Source organism: Athene cunicularia (assembly GCF_003259725.1).
Source record: "Athene cunicularia isolate RWA chromosome 15 unlocalized genomic scaffold, athCun1 chr15_part1, whole genome shotgun sequence".
NCBI classification, from domain to species: domain Eukaryota; kingdom Metazoa; phylum Chordata; class Aves; order Strigiformes; family Strigidae; genus Athene; species Athene cunicularia.
In genome coordinates, this window is record NW_020799121.1 from 14,996,805 (window position 1) to 15,020,110 (window position 23,306).

At 43.7% G+C, this 23,306-nt stretch overlaps 1 protein-coding gene across 2 annotated transcripts in view; it reads left to right on the plus strand.

Annotated features, from left to right (window-relative positions):
* Positions 1 to 23,306, plus strand: part of GRK3 (G protein-coupled receptor kinase 3) — a 50,918-nt gene that overhangs the window by 25,165 nt on the left and 2,447 nt on the right. For both annotated transcript variants that reach the window (XM_026859480.1, XM_026859481.1), the window contains exons 5-17: positions 981 to 1,042; positions 2,085 to 2,136; positions 2,777 to 2,868; positions 5,615 to 5,714; positions 11,894 to 11,972; positions 13,202 to 13,332; positions 14,198 to 14,292; positions 15,425 to 15,532; positions 18,192 to 18,258; positions 18,498 to 18,598; positions 19,809 to 19,875; positions 20,338 to 20,433; positions 22,616 to 22,778. In XM_026859480.1, the coding sequence (XP_026715281.1) occupies positions 981 to 1,042; positions 2,085 to 2,136; positions 2,777 to 2,868; positions 5,615 to 5,714; positions 11,894 to 11,972; positions 13,202 to 13,332; positions 14,198 to 14,292; positions 15,425 to 15,532; positions 18,192 to 18,258; positions 18,498 to 18,598; positions 19,809 to 19,875; positions 20,338 to 20,433; positions 22,616 to 22,778 (1,213 nt within the window). The remainder of the gene's footprint in view (positions 1 to 980; positions 1,043 to 2,084; positions 2,137 to 2,776; positions 2,869 to 5,614; positions 5,715 to 11,893; positions 11,973 to 13,201; positions 13,333 to 14,197; positions 14,293 to 15,424; positions 15,533 to 18,191; positions 18,259 to 18,497; positions 18,599 to 19,808; positions 19,876 to 20,337; positions 20,434 to 22,615; positions 22,779 to 23,306) is intronic.

The window sequence follows — 23,306 nt, forward strand, 5'->3', positions numbered from 1 at the left end:
GCTTTTTTTTAAACTTTTCTAAAACTCTGAATTGTTCAAAGCAAGTATGGGATTTGCATATCTTCCATTTAAAAATAGATGGTATCCTGGCTCAGTTGTGAAGCTTTTGTGTTCTTATTTACTTTAGAAAATGAAGAAATGAGAACTGAAGTATTTCTTGTATTGTCACAACTCTAATATGCATTGATATAAGCTGAGAAATTCAGATATCTGTTAACCTCTCTAGCTAAGTGCATTAAAGCAGTGTGGTTTTCCACGTGGTGAACCTCGCCAATCATGGGAGCGTTCATAAGCTTAAATTTCATGGATGTAAGCCTTACCTATGTTTCTATATCGCAAAAAACGTGACGATTGCTTCCACGTAACCTCTCTTACTGCTCAGGGAGCTGGTGCGAACGCTGCAGTCAGGGGAACCTCCCGCTTGGTGACTACACGGCTTGAGTTACACCTGGTCGGTGATGGGGTTGGGGTGTGAGATCGCTGTGTGCCGTCCCACCTCAAGAGAAAATGCTGCTCTAGAGAAAGGCACTTGTGAATGGAAGGTGCTGCCTTCTCAGTAAGGACAGAGGGGAGCACCAAAAAAAGATAAAGCCTGGCAGCAGCTCTGGGAAGTACAGACTCCACTGGAGCGACCGTGTATTTTATTTAAATATCCGTGATACAAATTTATTTAAATATATTTGATAAAAATACTGTCATTTTTGTTTGGCCAAATAGTGTTGACCGTAGGCAGGTGCTACACAGGTTTCATACATCCTCCCCCCAAGGAAAAACATTCAAGGTTTTCTAGCTCATGCAAATATTTTATGTTTAACTTCAGGGCACTTGCTCAGATTCCTAAAGCTAAATGAAGCTTAGATGCTTCACTGAGCCTTCTTCAAGGAAAACACAGTAAATACCAGTGTGAGTTCTATGTAATGGGTAGTACTGTGGGTTTATTGTGTGCTCAAATACTAATTGTGTTTCTTAACCCTTTCTAGCCATATATAGAAGAAATCTGTGATAGTCTCCGAGGAAAAATATTTCAAAAATTTATGGAAAGGTATGAACTTGACATATTATCTGAATTTTCTTCTTAATGCATGAGGAAGCCAGGTCCCTTAAGTATTGCTGTAAAAGGAAGCTAAAAATGTTTAGTAAACTTTGTTTAATTAATAGTGGTACCAGCAAGCTTCTGCAGATGACTAGCTTTATTGTATATCGTGAGTAATGTCAGGATGTATGAGTGGAAAAATTGTCAAGTTGATGGATTTTACTGTTGCTCTTCATAGTAATAGGTTGTAGTTTGTCCTTAAAGCTGAAAAAAAAAAAAAAAGCAGAACTATGTTCTCATGGGATGTTTTGACGTGTAACTGTCTCTTGCGTGTGACCAAAGGACGCGGTCGTTCTGGTTTGTATCTGGACACCTTGCAGTTAAGGAGAAAAGATCTAGAGTAGGAGGCACGGAGCGAGTTCAGTGGAGCAGCCCCCGTAACCCGAGGGGCACTGCTCGTGTGTGCCGGGCAGGTACACGGTGTGAAGTGCTACCTGGAGGTCTGCAAGTGGTTGTAAAAGTGACTCCGTAGAGCTGACGTTTCTTACTCTGAAAATAAATGCTTAATTATTTATGTAGAAAGGAGAAACTATTCTTTTGGCAGCAGCTTGTGGTATTATTGATGTTTTTCCTATTTTAAGATAAAATGATCCTTGGAGTATATGGAGGGTCATTAACGTAAATCGAGCTGCTCCTGTTTTTTCTTATCATTATCTTCCTCTTTATGTAATTTAAATGTTTGTTAGTTCCAAAGTTAGTTGCTTTTAAAAATTAAAAACCGTCTGAAAGAGCTGAGGACATACTGAGCAATTTAAAATTACAGGGATGAAGTTACCCCCCATCTTTCTCTTACAGGGATGTAAAACTTTCAGGTTGCACTGTCCAGCAATTGTTTTTCCCTGTAGGAGTAAGGTCATGATTGTTTGAAACTAAATATCACAACACACCCTAGTGCAAATGTTGTTTGAAGTATCAAAGTCTTGATGCTCTCTGTAGTGTTTTACACAGTATTCTCAGACAACTTTTAAACTTTTTTTTTTTTTCCCCGCAGCGACAAGTTCACTAGATTTTGTCAATGGAAAAACGTAGAACTAAATATTCATGTAAGTATTTACAAGTAGATTAACCTTGTCAAAGGCTGATGCGGGAAAGAAAATGTTTGGTTTTGAATAGTGCTTCTGAAAAGGCCTTATTACAGACTGTGGTGAATGTTACTGATGTGCTCTTCTATTCTTAGAGGCACGGCCCTAACGACTCCTTTCTGGATGTCCCTACAGCCGGTCTTGAGCTTTTCGATTTTTATAATAGCTGGAAGAAACCCAACTGCCAGAATTGCTGCTCTGCAACAGCCCCAGATTCCCTCCGTCTCCCTTTTCCCACCACGGTTCTGACGTTGTCCCCAGCCCCGCTTAGCTCTGCCTCCCCTTCTGTCCCTCCGCCCGGCGCTGTCACAGCTGGGGCCGTAGCAGAGCCCCCCCTCCCTGCGGGCTGCCTTACGAATGAGCCTGTCAGGCTTTGGCAACAACAGTCCCATTCGTCTTGCCTGTACTTCAGACTGTAGTGCTTGCAAGGACGGTGAAATATAAGCAGTAAGGGGCTCCTTTTTCCAAAACAGTAAAGGCTGGATGAGTTACAATAGTTACGTATCGTACCACGTTAATAATTACTTATTTTCACAGTGAGTTTTTGAATGCTGAAAAATGAAGCCTGCTTTTGTTTTGTTTTGTTTTTTTTCCTTTACAGCTGACTATGAATGATTTTAGTGTACATAGAATAATAGGAAGAGGGGGATTCGGTGAAGTGTACGGTTGCAGAAAAGCAGACACTGGAAAAATGTGAGTATATACGCACTTTATTTTAGAGGCAATTGTAAACTCTGAACTAGTAAGGAAATCCTTGCAGTCATTTCTTACAAAATCACCGTAGCAGTGTCACGTTACTCCGTAGTCCTTTGTGATTAAATTTTATGCCAAGAGGTTCTGATTTCTGGGTCATCTTTAAGCTTAGTTTAATACTTGATCCTGTTGCGTGCCATGCAGTGGGGCTTCAGTCTAGCAGAGCTCTTAAGCACATCCTTCATTTAAATGATCTTGTCAAAATTAATGGAAACTGCGCATGAGTTTAAAATTAAGTATGTGCTTAAATGACTCCCTGGATCAGAGCCTGGAGCAGAGTGCTGTTCTTGTGGGAGCCTGGGGATGGTGTCAGGCGTTGCCTCTCGGCCGCTCGAGGTTGATGTCTCGCAGCAGAGCGCGGGGCCGGAGCTGCCCTGGGGCCGGAGGAGCGGGGCCTCGGCGCTGCCGCCTCTGCAGGAGCAGATCCTGAGCGGGCCGTTGTGGGTTGGTGTCACTGTGTCCGCTCCTGCTCCTCAGCACGTCACAGCGGTCCTCGCTTCCCTTCGAAAGGGCACAGCTCCGGTGCTGGACTTGGCTTTAGCAGGACTCTCGGTGGGAACTCCAGGGTCACCCCTGTGTGGGGTTTTTGGTCTTTTTCTGGTCTTACCATTGACACGCTTCTCCTGATCATCAGATTTCAGGTCCTAGGCATAATTTTCCCATCGTGTTCCGTTTTGAACATCTGGGCATTGATTTAACAAATCGTTCTCAATATCTTACCTATTTACTTATTTACAGCCCACTCCACCCCTTTCATCTTTTTTTTTTTTTTTTTTTTTTTTTAACATTTTTAGTCCAGGGACCATCCTTAAACATTTCTCTTCCAAGGAAGCATGGCATGTTTGACGTGCCAAGTCTCTGCGGTTACAGCTGGCTTCACTGGCAGTTGTGTGTGCTTGGCATCCTTGATAATAATAAACTTCTGAGCTATTAACAAGTGGAAGACATCTTAATGTTGCTATCACGCTTAGTATTTTTGCAGTGACTTCAAGTATTTATAATAATACTGTTACTAACAGTACTGTCTTTATTCTTGCTTTGGTGCTTTTTTGTCCATGTACAATCTGTTAATTTGTCCATGTACAAAAACGAACCTTTTATTTAGCTTGAGCCCCGCTAAGTAGGTGCCCACCCTGAAGAGGTAGTTCTCAGGTTCTCAGTCATTTTCATGCCTGAGTTTTGCTCTGGCAGGAGTTGGATAAACCTTGGGACTAGAAAGTGAAGCAAAGGGCAGTTTTTATCAGATATAAATAGAGTAAAAGGAAGTGGAAGGTGGGAGAACCAGCCTTTTTCAAAAGTGAAGCAAAACTTTAGACTAGGTTCAGTTTCTGGGTAGAGGTTTGGTTTAGTTCTTTCTTAATCCAAACCTGTTTACCCATCCCTAATCCAGATCCCGTCCACTCTAGATGGCTGCCTCTGCTGCACTTACTGCCTGCAAGGAGCTTGGGAAGCCACCCCTCGAAGGTAAATGCCATCGGTGTTTCACTAACCCTCAAAGACACACCTGAGGCTTCTTTCACATCACCTCCCTTGAGGACATCTAAATAGGGGCCAGAAGTGTGATGCAGGAAGCAGGCCAAAGGGGGAAGGGTAGCAGCTCTCTCCGAGCTCACAACTCGACAGGAAAATGAGACCCTTGATTTCAGTCAGCCTCAGATGGCCCCAGTCGTTCACTTCGATCAGGGACGGCGAAGCAGAAATAAAGGGTAGCGTGAGAAATGTTATTTATAGTCATCGTTTACAGACTCCTCAGCCAGAGCACGTGCTGCGAGTGTATTCCTTGTGACGGAACCTTAAAACTCCAGTGTGTTCACGCTCCCTCTTCCCCCACTCCCACCGCATGCATGGCAAGGACTGACGCGGCGTTTGCAGGGAGAGCAGAGGGAAGGAGATCCGAGGCGCCGTGTCCGTGCGGAGCTGGCGCCGTGCGGGCAGCTGATCCACAGCGAGGCAGTGCTCTTTCCTGAGCCTGTGGTAAAACCAGGGGCCTAAAAAAATCCACGGTTGCCCGTTGTCTAGAAATCTTCTATGGAGGAACACACGTGTCCTTCGCAGCTGCTGTCTAACAGTAGGCTCACCTCCCGTCTTGAAAAATACCCAGACTCTGTTATATCCTATCTGGTTTGAAGGTGGTTAGGGTAACGTTCTTTTCTGAGCAAAATTTTTATTAATTTGTATAATACAGATGGCAGAAGATTAAAAAAGCTTTCTCGTGTATATCTGACCTTTTTATGAGTAGAAAGAAAACCTTTAAAAACATCCATATATAAAACTCAGCGTGTGTTCAAGATATTGCTTTCCTGGTGGTAGAGTTGAAACTGTTAGAATTAAGTGGAATGGTAATACACTCTGTTATTTAATTCATACTGCAAATCCTTGCTTGTAGGTATTAAAAAACCCTGTGTATGGTGTGTAATTCCTGTATCACTGTGGTTGGTTGGACACAGAATTACTCATTAAAGCACATTTCTCTGTCGGGGGGCTTCTGTTGAAAACGTTTTAATTCTGTGAGATTCGGAGGTTTTCTTGTTTAGTTGCGTAATGATGTTTTTAGTGCTGGGTTTAAGTCTTTAAAGAGCTTGCTTACAGGATACTGTAAATGTGCACGGCCTAACTGTTAGTGATTAATACTGAGTCTAGGAGGAAATCTTTTCTGGTGCTTTTTCTGAATGGTTAATATTTTCAGGTATGCAATGAAATGTTTAGATAAGAAGAGAATCAAGATGAAGCAAGGAGAAACATTAGCCTTAAATGAAAGAATTATGCTGTCTCTTGTCAGTACAGGAGTAAGTATCATTGATTTGTTATTCTTTTTTTTTTTTATTGCACATAATATAAAAGCTGTTACATCGAGTACATATTTTTATTGCATATAATATAAAAGCTGTTACATATAATACATATTCCATCAATTCAGTTGGGTGACATGCAAAAGCTAAACTCCCCTGGAACCTCCCTCCTGATTCTAGCAATGTGTCTGATATAAAATGGAAAAGCAAGCTTGCTTTTCAGTTTGGGTACTTACAGAAATGAGCATCTCGGCTGAAGAGGCTTGAGGACGTTCCCGTTTTTTAAGTAATTAATTCTGTCCCCCCCTTCTGATTTTTTTTAAATATTCCTTTTTCCAGTGTTTGTATTTGAAACTTTTCCAAAACATTGTTCTGTCTCATAAAAAAAATTAAAAATCCTTTTCTGCTATAGTTACTTATTACTTTTGTAGAACATAAGGTGCTATTTCAGAAAGCCCTTCGGTTACCTGTTTGTCCTCCTGTTCCTGTGCCTGCTCTGTGATGCTGACTCTGCTTACCCCGTTTTTCCGTTTTATTTATGTACTTTAGCTGAGCACCTCTCAAGGTGCACCAAGTCTGCCCGTCTAGCGTATTTAAAATTAGAAGTATCACTGGTGTGCATAAAAAGCAACCCCGTGGGCGCTGGTTTCACCGGAGCGTGTCTTGTGCCCTGTGGAAGAGAAGCTCGGTGGTGGCTGCAGTAGGCTGGGCTCAGAGCAGGCTTTGGTGGGCCAGAGCCTTCCCAGTAGGCCGGCCTCGTTAAACAGAACTTGAAATCGGCTCTATCGCCATGGTTACGTGTGATGCTGGTAAAAAGGTTAATTTTCCTCATGACTACCGCGGTGTACGAATTAAACATTCGGTTTGCAGCTCGGTGTAAACATCCCCTTTTCCCAGCACACTGAAGCATGGGAAGGAGTTGCCTGTGATTCTGTTCTGGGCTTGCCCAACGGGAGTGCAAACAGCATCATATCTGCAGTGCAGGAGGATTACTGCCTTGGCTCGCAAGATGGCAGAGAGCGAATAGGGAGCTTTAGTCTCAGAGACAAGATCTGTATCTTGCAGAGATTAGGTAAACCCCTGGTTCAGGTTCTACATTACCCAGGTGATTTCTTTTTGGAAAAAAAAAAAAAACCAACCAAACAAACACCACCTCACTTGTGCTGCATTTCGCATCACTGTGTCCTTGAGGTGCACATGCAGCATTCCCGCTGCCTTCTGTTGAGGGGACCCTCAGCCTGTGGGGGTTCAGGATGGGCCCTGCTGGCCCGCAGGTAGCCACGGGAGGACAGCCTCCCCTTGTCTTCTGCAAACTGGGCTTTGAAAGTGGAGCCTCACAGGTAATTACAGAATTCCCCTTGCTAAACAGTCTCTTCTGTTGTCAAGTGAATCGGGCAACTCTTGGTACTTCTCAGCCTCCCGGAGTCATGTGAGGTGCTCTCTTGTGCAGGCTGACAGAACAGCAGAGCCGACTGCGCTTTGGTCCCTGGAAGAGCGAGCAGCTTTTTCAGCTTTTCTTGCTACCCATCAGGTCATCTTCCTCTGCTGTTAGAAATACCCCAGTAAGGCAAATCCTACACCGGAAACCAGGGAAGCTCTGCGTCAAGGTGGCATCCTAAGGTTGAACTTGCTCCTCGCTGCAGAGCTCTGAAGGAAAGACGAGGTGTTTCTTGTTGTGCCTTTCATCAGAAACTCCTGCCCTGCCTCGGCCTCTCTCCGCAGGACGGGCGCGCACGGAGGTGAAAAATCAGGGAATTGCCCTTAACACAGAGTTGCGTTCACGTTTGGCTTGAACATAAAGATAGACGAAGGACGGGGAAGTATTTCTTTGTTCTTCTGTCTGTGGAGTTAACAGTGGAGATTTATCAGTTAGACTTTTTAATCAAGTTAACTGTTTTCACCCAAGATAAATTGTGCCTTGTCCAGGAGTGTCAGGAGTCCTGAGAGCCAGTGGGGTGAAGTTCTGTAGCGGAGACTAGACACGAAATCTAGGCAAATTAGTAATAATTGTCCCATTAACTTCAATTTGTGATTCTGTTGCTCCAGTACTGAATGTGAATTTTCATGTCTAGTGATTCAATAAGAAAATTGTTCACAAGGCTGCTAATGGTGGAGCTAGTCACAGCTAGTCATTCTGCAGCAGCAAAGCAAGACAAAGCATTTGGGGTTTTTTTTGCTAAGGATTACCAACTCATTAGAGTGTGACTTCTTGAGATTGTCAGAAATTTGAAAGAGAACTTGAAAAGAGAGATTTTGTACCAAATGCTGCCCAGTCGGGTTCGCTACACCTGCTGTTGCAAGAGATGCTGGAGCGTTTTGAATATGCAGAATTAAATGGGTTTGGAAGCGGTAGAATCAGATAATTCATTGAGTTCCCGACTGTAAGCTGTTAGGTCTGAATGGCACGTGCCTTCCCCGCTGAGAGGGTTTGTGTGCTGCCCGGAACGGAGTGGAACTGGGAAGTTCATCAGAGTGCAATTAGTCATTTAACTGGGAATCCAGATGTCTCTGCAAAATACATAATAACAGCTGTGCAGATTACACGTACGTTTGTGTAATCATTTTTGTTAATCCACCTCAAATTTTGGCATTCACAACTGCTCCTCGGTTAAGGAGCTCCCAAATTTGAGAACATCGTGGCCGGGTTGGGGGGAGGTTTTTTTTCACGTTTTTGAGTCAGGTCAGAGGGACAACAGGCACCTCTGCGGGGCACGGGGAACTGCTTGGGGTGGCCTGATAATACAAAATGTGTTACTCCGATTTTTCCATGGGTTTGTTTGCTTGGTCAGTGACCGTTGGTGTGACGCGTTGCTGAGGTTTGTCTTTCCTCTTTTGGAAGACTCAGGCCCTGTCTTGCTCTCTCCCACGGAGGTGTTCACTCTGGAGGCTGGAAATGCACTGTGAAATTCTGAGAAGATAACATAGTAGGGAAAATATTTTACTTTCTGTTGAAAGAAAAAAAAATATTTATCTTCTGTAATAGCCATATTTGCCTAACATTGAAAAACTGGAACATTGAAATCACCGGGAGCATCGCCGCTGGTGGACTGTATAAAACCAATCTGCCAGAAGATGCTGGTTTGGAAGGAAGGGGTTATTTAATAAATCCTTCTCCTGGCGGGTGGGAGGTGGTCATTCCGGCAGGCTGCTCAAGACAGGGCTCTAGCTCTGCTCTGCTGTGTCTGCGAGTTCTCCCATCCTGAAATCATTAGGCAGTTAGGCTGGTTTGCTCAGCTCTTTTTGAGATCATTTGACTAAATACTGGATTCAGGATTCCCTCAAAGGATGGTGAATGTAAGGAACGGCAAAAGTGGGCAGACTAAGCAACAAAACATCTGAGATCGATAATCAAACTTTTTTTTTTTTTTTTTTTTTTTTTTTTTTTTTTTCTGAGAACAGGTACTTTGTTTTCATGTTCTCATGTGTACTGAGATTTGTAGGAGTCTCAGTTTTGCTCAAAAAATGGAAACTATTCCCAAATCTTGATGACCACTTGCAGGAGCAGCAGACAGTAGCTGACCCGCACATCTTCTGGAGCGAGACCTGTCAGGACAGAGCTGCTCTTTGGTTTAAAATGCTACACGGCTGCTCTACACTAGGAACACGTTTTTTTTACCTGTTTTCTGTCAGTTCTGCAGTCAGGCTCTGAGGCCAGGTGCTTGGAGTACGGGAATGAGTCCGAATCAAAAGTAATCGTTAGTGTGCTAATTATAAAACATTACATTCCTACTATTTTTTTTAAAATTTTTTTTTTTTTCCTTCCACATGATTTATTACCAGAAATTTGTCTTCAACAGTTTTTTGGACTTAATCCTGGATTGTTTGGATGTCAGGAACTGTTTCCAAACTATTCTCAATTCACACATTATTGTCGTACTGTTGCTTATTTTTTTTCAGAGCAGAAGCTTGGCTGTATCAAAGTATTTCTCTCTTGCAACATTTGCTTTATTGCTCTATGTTTCATTTAAAACCAAACAACAACCTCTAGGATATTTTTTATTTTTGTGCAGGAAAATACTCTTTGCAGTGTTTTTTGCGTCAGAAAAATCACAGTACTACAATTTCTTCTCTCTGTTAAGCAGTGGTAGTGATTAAATTAGGAAGGCTTACACGAAAATGAATTATGCATCACATTGACACTTGCAGATTTCTTTTCTTCTGAAAAATGAGATCCATAAAAATCCAGGCATGCTATGTTCTGGTATAGAAACACCCTTTTATTTTTCTGTGTATGGTGTTTCAATTTGAACACTAAATCCTTCGGAGTAATTAGATTCCTCTAAGGTTTTTAGGAAGCCTGCTTGGGGACGCTTCTGAATTATCCATTTGATTCAGAAGATTAAGTTAATAATTCTACTGAAGCTTTGGTTCTGAAGTTAAGTGGTAACTAGAGTAGTCTGCAGTTAGGAGCCACGCAAAGTTTATAATGAGAGGAACTCTCGTTCGGTGCCGCATTGACTTGCCTACGGTCTCCTTATTTCTAGGACCATTTAGCAATTAGAAAAATTGTAAAAATTAAAAAAAAAAAAAATCTTCCTGGATGATTCTGCGGGGAGTTCAGACCCGTGCCTGCGTTCTGCAGAGCTGCCTCGGTAACCGATAACGCACGGTTGGGTTTGGACGTTGCTGCAGGATCGGTCCGAGCGGTGCGGGAGTCAGCGGGGGCTGCAGTCAGGGATAGCGATCTTTATTTCAACCTGAGGTGGTTTTGTGGAAGGGTGAAGCGACTGGGGCTGTGCGGGTGAGGACAGTGTCACCGTCCCCTCCCTTTCCTGCTCCGCAGGGCTGGCGAGGTGGCACCCCGCGCCGCGACCCCGCGCTGCCCAAGGCCGCCCTGTTTTGTGCTTCTAAATTGGGAAGGAGGCGAGTTCCTGTCAGAGGTTCCCAGAGCTTTCACTATCAGTCCTGCCGGAGTTAACACATTGTTCGAGTCACGTTAGGTCACATTCGTGCTTCCTGCCTGGTGTCCTGGCTCGTCAGCCGTTAAGCTCGGCTTAGCTCGGCTTCCTGTCAGCCTCCGTGCTCCGGGCTCTGTGGGCATTGCTGCCCAGCCCGTCCCGACAGCGCGGTCGCTCCTCCAGGTCGTCTTGTGGACAACCCAACAGTCCGTGCAGCTTTGGAGAAGGGGTTGACGAGGTAATAACCACCCTTTGTTAATTAGCCACTGGCATCCAGCTTAGGCCTAACGCAGAGAGGAGGATCTGCCAGCGTTCCGCCACGGCGGCTTCAGAGGTACCGGCACACCCGACGGGTCCTCCGTGGGAAGGAGGTGCTTTGCCAGCTGTATTTTTTTTAATGGCTGCTTGTCTTAAAACTCCATGCAAATTAAGGTTAAAACACATCGAGAGGAGGGAACGTGCCCCACGAGTCCATCCCTGCGCTGCAGTGACATTCTTCACTCTGCACCCACCAGAACTGGTGTGCTGGGTTTTGCATAATTCTGGACCTTGCTGTTCTTGCTTCCCGTGCGCTGCACACGCGGCGGAGCTGCAACTTCCTTCCTGTTCTATTGATGTTCCTTTTAAGCATCTGCTGCAGACGCTGCTGGAGGGCTGAAGGGCAGCAGCGGGAGGCAGGTCACCCCCCTGTCACCCCAGCCCTGCAGGGGGGTTCTGGGGGCGTGGGCAGGGTGTTACCAGCGTAGCTGCCTTTATCGTACAGGTGAGGAGAAAACTTTCCTTGGGGATTTCGTACGTGCTGTGACTCAGCTTCTCAGTCAGTGTTCCAGCAGCCGAACGTTCGCCGTGCAGTCGTGAGAAACAGCGCGTATCCTTTACACTTCATGGGAACAGCTTTATTTTTGTCTGAGCTGGCCTAAAGCTTGTTAGCTTTAATGTGTCTTTCATATAAGTCTAGTGCAAACTCAGGTGAATATTTTTGGAATATTTTTAGCTGCTGTACTCGCAGGTCTGTGGAAGACAGGGATGCTACCTGTGTTTTTTAAGCCTTTGGCTCTTCACAGCTTTTTGAATTTTTCTTTTGAAAAGAGAGAGCAAAAGCTAAGATCTCTAAACTGTAAGCGAAACATCAGTTTGTAGATTAGTACACAGATTTCTATAGAAAATTGTTATGAATATTGGCAAATACCATGGGAAGAGTATCACCTGTATTTTTAGCTTCTCTAAGCAGTACTTTGCCTCTTGCCTAAGATGAACTCTTTGCTCCTTTCCTTCTAGGACTGTCCTTTTATAGTGTGTATGACCTATGCCTTCCACACCCCTGACAAACTCTGTTTCATTCTGGACCTGATGAATGGTAAGCAAGGCTCATGTGGATGATGATGATAATAATATTACAGGAATATTGGCAAGAGGACTTGCTGAGATCATAAGGAGAATTAGGGAGAAATAATCTGAGGTGCGAAGCATCGGCCTGCAAGCAGGAGGGGTAAACTGATCTAAGCCAGGGAATGTATGAAGATCTCTGCTACCTTATAACATTAACATATGTAAATAAAGACATCAAAGGGCCTTCTAGGCTGGAAGCTTAAGGAAATGAGGGTCGTGTGGAGAAATGTATGAGATCAGGGACACAGCTTTCGGAATAAAAATTAAAGGGCTTCTATAAAGAGCTCTGCAAAGAAAATGGATGGGGGAAACATTCCACAAACGGAAAGAAATGACACCTAGAAGCCTTAGTGTAACTCCAGTGAGAACACAGAGCGCTTGGCCCTGTCAGAGGGAGCAGATACGGCAGTGCCCCTGTTTGCTGAGGGTGCTCAGCGCCTGGGGACTCCAGCTCCGGCTGTGGTCCTGCAGTGAGCACCTGAGGATGTTGGACACGTGCGTGTACCATGTGGCAAAGCTGGAAATTTAATTGGGAAATAGAGCTCGTATCCTGTAAGTAATAGAGACTGGCTGTGGTGTTTTGCAAGTGAAGATTCTCATTAAAATCGAAGCTGTAGGTCAGATTCCAGTAACGGGTTGATTATTTTACATCTCTGGCTTGATCAGAAACAGTTTTCTAGGCGTATGCCCAACCTGATCTCTTGATGGTGTGGATTAGCTCACAGAGTGACATTCTGTTGTGTCTGTTCTTTGATGGGGAAAGTGTGAAAACATGCCCAGCCATGGATATTAGAATGTTTTGGCCCAGGTGACCTTTCAAGGTCCCTCTCAACCTGGGCTGTTCCTTATGCTAATTCCTTCAGTTCTCCAGAAGCTGTGTATGTGACTGCATTTTACTGGCTGGGGAAGTCCTTTGCATCAAGACTCAGTTGCTGGATTAGTCACTGAATGCAAATGTATATGAAGCGAAATGTATCTTTAGAATGGAGTTATGGATGGATCAAATTTATTTATTAACTTTCTCAGGTATTTAGTCACCGTATGTACCTGCGGAGTGTGGGCCTGGCTCTCTGTGTGCTCCGCAGGCTACAAGAACCTACAGCTGCTCTGCTGTAACCCCACAACCTCCTGCTGTCTGCCTTTGAGACAGGATTTTATGTTTTTTTTTTAATTGCGTTTCAATTCTTCTAATTTTAGGAGGAGATTTGCACTACCACCTCTCCCAGCATGGAGTGTTTTCTGAAAAAGAAATGAGGTTTTATGCTACTGAGATCATCCTGGGTTTAGAACACATGCACAATCGCTTTGTTGTGTACAGAGACCTAAAGGTAACCCTTGACACGGCGACTGCGTCCGCACGGGTGGTTGTTAGACAGCAGCAAATCATCCAGACATACTGAGAGATGAATTCTCTTACCTGAAATCTTTTCTTGGGCAGAATACAGATTATTTCTTTTATCTTCGGCTGATTTTTCTAATGATTTTTTTCAAAATAGTTTTAATCTGTGCAGTTTAACCGACCTAGGAGATGCTTCTTTGGGGTCAGAGTAAATCCTGTGCAGCGTTACTCATCTCACTTGCCATCTTAATGATGCTGTTAATTTAGAGAGTGCACTGTATTACTGAGAGCCCCGAAAGAGGAGTGCGTGTGGTGGGAGACCAGCAGGAAAGCAGTTGCTCAGGGTGTTCCACTGACAGTTGGGAAGTTGAGGGCTGCCACAAGATAGGTGTCCACGAGCCACGTGATGGCAAAAGTGGGGAAAAAGTCTGCACAGAGAGCACAGTGGTAGCTGCAAATAGAGGGTGTTAGGGCCACACACAGACGCTCCTGGGTGTTAGAGCCACACACAGAGCTTCACTCAGAACTTCTGTGAAAGAAAAAGCGACGTGGACTTGAGGCCAGGACAGATTTATTCTGTCACGTGCCTTCTGTTTCAAACCTTGGCTGGTTTTCCTCTTCTGTTACTCTTCACTGTTTCATAACCTGTGGAGTTGATGATAATGCTGCGTTAGAATGGAGATTTTGTCTAGAAAGTGTCTGTTATACTGATGTGAAAAAAAAAAAAAGGAAGGCAATTACCAGTTACCACAGAGTATTGATGTCTGAGAATGGGTTACGGTGTTCTGAGGGTTTGTAGTTCTGTCCACTGAAGAGTACCAAGCAGTAACCTTTCTGTGTCTGTGGATCTCCAGCCTGCAAACATCTTGTTGGATGAACACGGGCATGTGAGGATATCAGACCTTGGGCTGGCTTGTGATTTTTCCAAAAAGAAGCCACATGCTAGCGTGTAAGTATTATGGATGGGAGCTTTGCTGCACGTACAGTTATTGCTAAATAAGTCCTTTAAGTGTCTTTATAATTTCTTTGCCTAAAGAAAAAAAAATAACACTTGTGCGGCACAGGCTCGCTTTATAACCCAGCTAATCTGGGTACTCTGATAAGGTTTTTCGTCTCCTCTCTCTGTTTTCCTGCACAGTTGTAGCAGCTGATGTGTAGGCATGGCTGGAAGATGACACATTATTTCAAGATGATTCACTGTTCGGAGAAGATAAGAACCTGTCTGAGTTAAAGCACCAGATTGCTTTAATTGTCCTAAACTGATAATTAAATATTCCAAAACTGACTGAAAAACAGGATTTATTGTGTCTCTCTGGATCTTTGTAGAACTGGAGGCAAATTGGATCCCTTTCTGCCTCTTGGCATCAGGTCATAACTGATCTGATTTTCTTGGGTTGTGTGCGGACTCCACGTCTGATGTGTTTTGTTCTGGGGTCCTCGTTTGCCCTGATGTAGTCTCAGAATTTATGCAAAAAGGAAAACTTCATCCTGTCACATCTTAAAAAGATGTGCAGTTGAGTAGCTCCTTGAAGGAGCTGGTGCTTCCCCGTTCCGCGGTGACCCCGGTGCAGCGGTGACCAGCGGCGGGCTCTGGGGGCCGCGTCCCGCTGGGAAACCTGTGCCCGGGGACACAGCGGGGAGCACAGGCCCCTCTGCTCGCCCTGGGGCTGGGCTTGTGGGGAGGAGCAGGTCTCGGCCGCGTGGCACCCAGGGCTGGAGTGATCTGCCTGGAGCCCTGACCGTGTCCTGGCGTCTGGCTTCTCCGTGAACCCAACGGGCAGAACACGCAGCCTTTGCGTCTTTTGCCCTGTACTGATTCTGCTGAATCTTGCTGTAGCTGCTTCAGTTTGCCTGATCAGTTCTGTTGTTTATGTTTTAAGGTATTTCCTCAGCAGATATACACAAAAACCCCACGCATCTGTATGTACGGCCAAAGAAAAAAGCAAAATCAAATCACATTTAAAATGAATTCTTTTAGAATTAAGACATCTTATTGAGAAAACAACGATTTTTAATTATTATTTGTTCTTTTCAGTAACAGTTTTGGTTGTAATCAAGTTTTTATCCCCTTTGCTTCTCAGAGGTACCCACGGCTACATGGCTCCCGAGGTGCTCCAGAAGGGAACAGCCTACGACAGCAGTGCAGACTGGTTCTCCTTAGGCTGCATGCTTTTCAAACTGCTACGAGGGTGAGTGAAGTTTCATGTCCTGGGTGCTTTTATTTTTTTTTTTTTTTTTTTTTTTTTTTTTAGCTCTGCAACTTAGACCATGTCTGCCCGTGAGACTAAAACAGTTTTTTTTTTTTTTCTTCCAAAACAAACCAAGCACAAGCCCTGCTTCCTGTAGCAGGTGCAGGTGAGGGGCAGAGGAGGGCAGATGCTCTGTCTGCTCTTTTGACTTCTACTGATAGGCAATTTACTCATCTCTTGGCAAGTGTTAGTATTTTAAATAATGTGGTGTTATTCATTGCTTAAATACGCGAGCAGCCCTGTTAAATTATGGGCTTCCTTTTATGCTTAAGACTCTTTGCTGCGCTCTTCCCTTTTTACACGACACTGAATCTTCCCTGCAGTGCTCTTTGGGTAAGTTACAACGTGTGGATGCTTCCATTTGCTGTGTCTGGCCTGTTACTGTGTTGGTGTGCGAAAGTATATGATAATTACAGCTTTGTCAACTGTTGCCTTCTCCATAAACTTCTGTGGTTATGTGGAATTTATTAAGACTACAGGATTTATCTGAACAGTCAATAAGCACTGACTGGCAACTGTTTGTTGAAAATAGCATCCTCAGTGTTAATGGCAAAACAAAACAAAACAAATCTTTTGAGCTTTGCAGTGTGTTTCTCTGTAAAGATTGGTCATTAGTCACCTGTGTCCTCACACATAATCATAAACTCTTACCTCTGTCCCAGACACTGTACAAAGGAAGGTAAGTGTCTGAATTCGGAGTTGGAATCAGCTGTATCCGTTTAGCATCAGTCGTTCACTGATAGACATAGTGGGCAAATAAAGGAAGAAGTGGTGTTTAAATTGAAAAAAAGGAAAAGTATTCCTAAGTACAGCCAGCCTCCTGCAGCTGGGAGCAGCACCCTGTCTCTCAGCTGAAGAATTCTGTAGGTATTAGCAAGACAGAACGGTTTGGGGTTGCTGGGAGGAGAGAGGAGTGCATCGCGTCTTTCACACGCAGACCACTGGATTCCTCATCTTTTCTTCCGAGTCCCTTGGGCACAGAGGATTAGGGCATCTGGCTGACTCTGGCTTCGTGGTTCTTCCTTCGTGAGGTTGAAGTTGTGTGATGAAGGAACTTGGGGCAAATGCTCCCATTTCCCACGGCAGGCCGCGGGGCGGGGAGGTCGCGGTCTCGGGGCTGTGATTCTCCCTGAGATGAGCAGGTTGGTGGCGGTGGCCAGAACCCGAAGCATTGCTCATTGTGAACCATCCGGCCTCATCTGTTCTGAAGCCAAGCAAACAACTCGCACCCCAAAACAAGGGGAGGGCACATGGTGCCATTTCTTGGTATTTAGTAGCTTTAGTCCGGCTTCAAATCTGCCCATAAGCCCCTGGTGAGTCATTTCCTTCCCTGATCTAGTCAGAGCCTCATTGTCAAGGTATCTGAGGCCGTACAGTGGCCATTTACTCTTGCCCTCTTATCCATCATACTTAAAACCAGAATGGATGTGCTGGTCTGTCCATCAGATCCGTTCATCAGAAACATTTTTTGAGGATAAAAGGGAAATAACTCTTGAGTAGCAGGTCCCCAGTCGAAACAAGCTAGTACACGCTGCCATGTGGCAAGACAAAATGCTTTATAATAGCTAATTAATGTCTCGTAAGGAAATAACATTTTAATTTTGAAATAGATCATTCCCTCGAGGCTTCGAAGAAAACTTAAGAAATGAGGAATATATCCTAAATCTAATTAAAAAAAAATCTCATGCTAAAACGTTTCTACTTTCTTTCATGCCGTTGTTTAAGTACTGCATGGGAAATCTGTAATATTCTAAAGTCCTCTGTAGTTAAAAGGAAAAATTCAAACTCAAACCAGAATTATAAAGCAGGAAAGGGATAAAGCTGTTAATTCACCAGATATGATCAAATATCCTCCCAGTCACTGATGCTGTGGCATCTGATTACCCTTCTGTCTCACTGAATTACTTTTAAGGTCTCGCTTTGTTCTTCCCATATAAATGAGTGGAAAGTTCTGTAGGTCGTACTCAGTTCCCATATATAGCTCAGTGTTTTTAAATACCTGAGCTGTGATGAGAGCTCAGGGTGTTCCTGTTAGATGAAACTGCTCTGGGTTTGGGGAGACGCAGAGGTAACTGGAAAGGCATCTGAAACCCCGACTTTCAGGATGGATCACTGCGTTTAAGTAATCTTCTAAACTGACCTTCTGCGTGCCTTTGTATGGAGGAACTGGATCGGATTTCCCTGAGTTTGAGAGTCCTCAGGGATGTCTGTGTGCAGTCTTGAAAGAAGTGGGATGGTTGCTTTTCTCTGCGTTTGATTTTGATGTCCACCGTGTGCGATTGTACTGAAACCCAAAAGGATAAACTTTCTTGCAAAGTAGTCCAGCTCTTTGTAGTAAGAAAAGAAATCAAAGTTGTTAGAGAGCAAACCTTGACGTTTTTGAGGCAGCTAGTAGCCACAGTACACTGGGGTGCAAAGTCTCATTTTTCATTGCAAATGCTGAATGTTTTACTGCTTGTTTTATTGTTCTGCAGGACAGGATTGATGAGGTGGAAGAATGGGACTAAAAGGATGCTACGCTTTCCTGGGGTTGCCACAGCTGAAATAACCTGATATGTTATGGCTTTACATTTATTAGTGCGTTTTCTTATTTCTGCAGTCACAGTCCTTTCAGACAGCACAAAACCAAAGATAAGCATGAGATCGACCGGATGACGCTCACCGTGGTAAGGATCCCGGTGACGGTTGCAGTTACATTCCTCGTGTTCGGTAGTTCAGTAAACTCCCATTTCCTCTGAAGAGCGGAGCCCTGGAGCCTGCTCTCTGAGAAGGCTGTATTTACCCATGGAAGGGTTGTTTACAAACGCTACCAAAGAAAAGCAGCTCTCCTGTGTGGGGAAAGCAGATCACACTGCTTCTATAATTAAATGTCTCTCTTTGGACTTTTTTTTTTTTTTTTTCATAGAATGTGGAGCTACCAGATTCGTTTTCTCCTGAGCTGAAGTCCCTCTTGGAAGGGCTCCTGCAGCGGGATGTTAGCAAGAGGCTCGGATGCCAAGGAAGAAGGTAGGTGTTGTCTTCTCCTTGGACCGCTGCCTTTAAAAATTGCCACTTCTCTGTAAATGAATGAATTCATTTCAAGTAAAAATCTGTTTCCTGTTGGTGATGATTTTAATTTTGGAAAGAGAGAACATCAGAAAGTGCTTGTTGCATGGAATTATGTCTCGGCTTCCTTTGGTTTGGACAAACTTTTGGACAATTTCTGTCATTAAAGGCTGCCCCGAGTTCTCTGCAGTCATGCTGACGTTGGGTGGTGGGCATGCTTTTCACTGCCGTGTTGTTCTTAGGGTTTTGCCTGATCTGTTTTGGCGTGCAGTCATATTACTTGACTCAGGCATACTGACAGCTAGAATTTACTGCCTATATTGTATCTGTAATGATACGAGCATATTGCACGCAAAAAAAAACCCCAACCAACCAATCCCAAAACCCCCGAGGACAGAACGCCGTGAATTCTTGTTTCATTTTGAGTTGCCTCTCTTTCCAGATGTACCCGTTTCATTCATGAGTCTAAGGAAAATGGCATTTTTTTTGTTTATTGACTACAAAACACTGCTTGCCTCCTGCCAAGCCTCCCTTGCTGATAGCTGTTAAGTGAAATTGTTGTTATCACCTATTTCAAAAGCCAGTGTGTGCCTCCTGTGAGACGAGGAGTAAATAACTGTTGAGAAACCGCTGGGGAAGTGTGGTAACTGTTAATTGATGGTCACACCTGAGACGGGCGCTGGCTCTAATTTCAGTGAGAGATTCCAAGGGCTTTTTATCATGGAGCCCTCTGGGATAATGACCCGAGATTGCTTTTCAGCCTTGGGCCTACCAAGAGTAGTTGCTTTTTTTTTTTTTTTTTTTTTTTTTTTTTTTCCGTAGGAGATGTATGACATGAAATGCTGTGCAGTAAGCTGTAGCTTAGGAGTAGTGTAGGGGATCTGACAACAGATGAGTGGTGGTTGTTGCTTGAAATGATGGACTGCCGTGGCAAAACAAGAGCCCTTGCCAGGCCTACAGCACTATTTCTAGTGTTTCCACATGGAAGTCTTCTCTTCTGTTGTTTACTTAGGAAGACTTTTTTTTTTTTTTTTTTTTCCCTTTGGAAAAAAAAGCTCGTTTTACCAATGTTTTCAAGTGACAGAAATGTGACCTTTGAAAGCTTTCTGTCTCTCAAATCCCTTTGAAAAGCCCCTTCATGTTGTTGACTTCAGTTACTTTTATTTTGCAGTGCACAAGAAGTAAAAGAACATCCTTTCTTCAAAGGCATTGATTGGCAGCAGGTCTATTTACAAAAGGTAAAGGATTAATGTAGTGACCTCAGTTTACTTGGTAGAGCGGTAGAAGGAGAATAAACCTCAACAGGTAACGGACAGAAAGCTTCAGGCTTCCAGGCCCAGCACTTGTATGCACTTGCACGAATACGTGGAGGATTGTGGTGAAAACTGCCATATATTCGTTACTACGAGTCTTCCTGACCAGTAGTACTGAACTGTTACTTTTTCAGGGTCAAATGACTGCATGGTTTTCTCTACTTAGCTGTCTCTAAACTGTAGGGGTTTTTCCCCAGATTTTTTGGAGGAGCATTTATTAAAGGCGTAGAAAACAACTTTACACTGAGGTTGAATTTCAAGGGACGTGCTTTCGCACTGTCATGTGTGGTGTGTGTGCAAAAAGTAAAAAGGCCGTATGTGTCTGCACAGTGGATTTAAATAATCTCCATTAATTTTTCCTTTAATTATGCTGCTTTTAATTTCTAGTATCCTCCACCGTTGATTCCTCCTCGGGGAGAAGTAAATGCAGCAGATGCTTTTGATATTGGGTCGTTTGACGAAGAGGACACTAAAGGCATTAAGGTACCCAACTTTAATTGCGAGGTGGGGAATGGCACTGCGGGTGCCGTGCTTCACTTTTCATCTGTGCGTGCTGTTCCTTTGCTCCAGGGGCTACTGGGTGTGCAAGGAATTGCTTTCAAGTTTGGAAACTTAATCCTTGCTCTTACGGAAGAGGTAGCTTGGGCTGGTTGGCCAGTTTGTTGTTGCTTGCCAAGTCCTTATTTTTAATATATTTCTTTTTAGATTGACTAAAAAGATCTACCTTCCTATCTAAAATTTGATATGATAAAGCAAATATTTCAAATGGTCAGACAACTTTGGGGAAATCCTCAGATTTTTTAAGAATACTTAATGGTTTGTAGTTTTAAAAATCATAATTTGTTTCTGGCGGTTTAGATAAATTGAGCTAAACCTTATTTTAATGTGGTCAGAGGGTGCAGTGGAAAACTCTTAAAACCAACAAACTTATATATTAATGGTAGCAACTTGATAAGTTAGAAGAGCGATACCAGAACCTGAAAGTTTCTTTTATTATCCAAAATCTAACGAGAAGTTAAAGCTGCTGGCCCGTTTCTGACGTGCACAGAGGTGGTGTGACGTTCCCTGCGTTTCATCCCCTCTTCTGAAGCTTCCCTGGCACTTTGAGACAATAGGTGAATCAGTGCTTGTCTCGGGTCTGTCCCGTTCATTATTTTTATCCTACATTTCTTCAGTAGATCGAACTTCGTTCTTGTTATTACAGAAGTGAGTCAGGAGAGAAACTAATTGCTCTAAACTTTATAAGCAAAAAAACATGTTAAGTACTCACTGTGCCTGAAAAGGAACTTGTCTGTCAGTGTCACCTGCTGTAATTACAGAAGTTGGCACAGAAAAGATTTTACGTGTTTAAAGAGAAATGCAGAGAACCCAAGATGTTCTTTTATCCCAGAAGACTCCGCGTCTTCAGCATCAGCGTTAGTCTATCAGGATTCCAGTTTCCTGCGATTCTGGAATGTCATAATTCGGAGGAGCGTTTTGCAAGGAGAAACCAGGTGGTCTTTTTATTTATCGAGGGGATCGGATACTCTCGGCAAGGCCTGTGAACCGTCTGGCCAGATCGCCTCCACGCAATCTTTGTTCAGGCTGCCTATAAGATAAATTTATTCTTAGTCATGAGTCAGTGAGGGATATCATGTACAGCTTCTTTGCTCTGCACTTTCACTGGGATGTCACAGTCTTTTAGAAGGGACTGAATAATTCATGCCTCTGAGTCAGCTGCACTTGGAGCTTCCATTAAGGTGTCAGGAGCGTCCCTGCCCGGGAGACGCCAGTTGTGAGCACCTTGCTCTCCTCCCTGCCCCTGCTGGTTGTATTTACACTGCGGAGTGTGCTGTGACACTGAGCAGAACCCGTGCAGTCCAGTGGGCTGAAGGAGGCCACTTGGGCTGGCTCTCCGAGAGAAAAGTCTGCATTCTCAACTGATTAACAGACACTGAAGCAACTGAGGAGTGGCTGCAGAGAGTTTAAACTCCTCCCCGAATGAAAATCTTTAATAAAATTACAGGGAAGACACTGATCGCTTTTTTTGTGCTGCATCAAAGTGCCTTGTGGCTAAACCCAGCCTAGGGCTGTGCCAAGCAGCACACAGTCCTCCCTGAAGATGCAGCAATTCTAGCTGCCTTCAGCGTAATTCAGTTCAAGGGCTGTCGTTTGAGGATTGGGGGAGAAAAGAATCTAACAGGAAAATTGAGGTCTGCAGGAATTTTGAAGGTTAATTATTAAGAACGTAAGGTTAAGCTGTGGAAGCATGGAAGGCGTTGCTGTGTAAAAGGTGTCTTTTCATTTGTTCGTGGGATTTTTGTTTTTAACACAATTAGACATTTTATTAACACTGATTATGCAAGAAAGTTAGGAAAACTCGCTGCTTATGTTGAATTATTTAAATGTGAAGTCTGGAGAATGCTATGGGACAATGTTGAGTAAGGCTTTGAGAGCTGTCAGACCAAGTTTTGAAGAGGTAGCCTGTCCTCTGTATATCAATGAATCTTTTTGCTTAAATTAGTATCTGTGTTTTCTCTTGTTTGCACCTCTCTGTTCTGGTAAGGTTAGAGTTCAATACACCTTTTTAAATAATACTGTTATATGGGTAGCTATGAACTATTGGGGATAAGAATAGTAGAAGTTATTAAAATGTTGGGTTTTTGTGTTGTTTTTCTCTTGCAAGTTGCTTGATAGTGACCAGGAGTTATATAAGAACTTCCCTCTGGTAATATCGGAGCGTTGGCAGCAAGAAGTAGCAGAAACTGTTTATGATGCAGTAAATGCAGACACAGATAAAATTGAGGCCAGAAAAAGGGCTAAAAATAAGCAGCTTGGCCACGAGGAAGGTAATCTGTCAAATACACTTCTCTCCATCTTTTGCTGCTAGATAGTAATTCATGTGTTTGAAGTTTCACACAACAAACTCTCATATTACTGTCATTCACCAGTAATTGTCAGAATTCATTTAGTCAGTATCGTGTTTCTTAAGAGGTTTCTTAATGTTTTGAAATGCTGCATGACGGCATAATGTTTTGGAAAAATCTTTTGTACTCTCTTTTAAAGATTATCATGCACAGCCTTTCATCTTTGTTTTTTTTGTTTTGTTTTGTTTTGTTTGTGGTGTGTGCTCAGAAAAGGGTACGTGGGATTTGATTTCATGACAAAGACGCCAAGAAAGAAACCGGGAGGCCCCGCACAGCAAACTCCTGTTTGCACGGGGGCGTTGCGTCGCAAACTCTGAGCTTGGGGCAGCAGCGTGCAGTTCTTTTAATAGCTGATAAGATACTTCTTAAAGCACCAAATTCTGTTGTTGGTGACTGCGCTGCAGCCGCATCGGCTGGTGTAGTGGTGCCGCGCTGGGCTCCGGGTGTGCC